Consider the following 532-nt stretch of genomic DNA (forward strand, 5'->3'; position numbering starts at 1 on the left):
AACTTCGTGTTCGGCCAGTCCGGCGCCGGCAACAACTGGGCCAAGGGACACTACACAGAGGGCGCGGAGCTCGTCGACTCCGTTCTTGACGTAGTACGCAAAGAATCAGAATCATGCGATTGCTTACAAGGCTTCCAGCTCACACACTCCCTTGGTGGCGGTACCGGTTCCGGTATGGGAACACTCCTTATCTCCAAAATTAGAGAAGAGTACCCCGACAGGATCATGAACACATACTCAGTCGTCCCCTCGCCCAAAGTATCAGACACCGTCGTCGAACCTTACAACGCCACACTCTCAGTCCACCAGCTCGTAGAAAACACAGACGAAACATACTGTATCGACAATGAAGCGCTATATGACATCTGTTTCCGCACGCTCAAGCTATCCACACCAACATACGGTGACTTGAATCATTTGGTATCTCTCACAATGTCCGGTGTTACAACTTGCCTCAGGTTCCCTGGTCAACTAAACGCCGATCTTCGTAAACTCGCTGTAAACATGGTTCCTTTCCCACGTCTCCACTTCT

General features: G+C 50.9%; 1 protein-coding gene across 1 annotated transcript in view; it reads left to right on the forward strand.

The window, feature by feature from the left end:
- LOC106102877 (tubulin beta-1 chain) overlaps positions 1–532 on the forward strand; it is a gene marked incomplete in the record, with an annotated part of 5,101 nt that overhangs the window by 3,494 nt on the left and 1,075 nt on the right. Inside the window, 1 exon segment of the mRNA XM_013282475.1 lies at positions 1–532. Coding sequence (XP_013137929.1) covers positions 1–532 — 532 coding nt within the window.

The sequence above is a fragment of the Papilio polytes genome, unplaced genomic scaffold (genome assembly GCF_000836215.1).
Source record: "Papilio polytes unplaced genomic scaffold, Ppol_1.0 DF823901.1, whole genome shotgun sequence".
Classification (NCBI taxonomy): Eukaryota; Metazoa; Arthropoda; class Insecta; order Lepidoptera; family Papilionidae; genus Papilio; species Papilio polytes.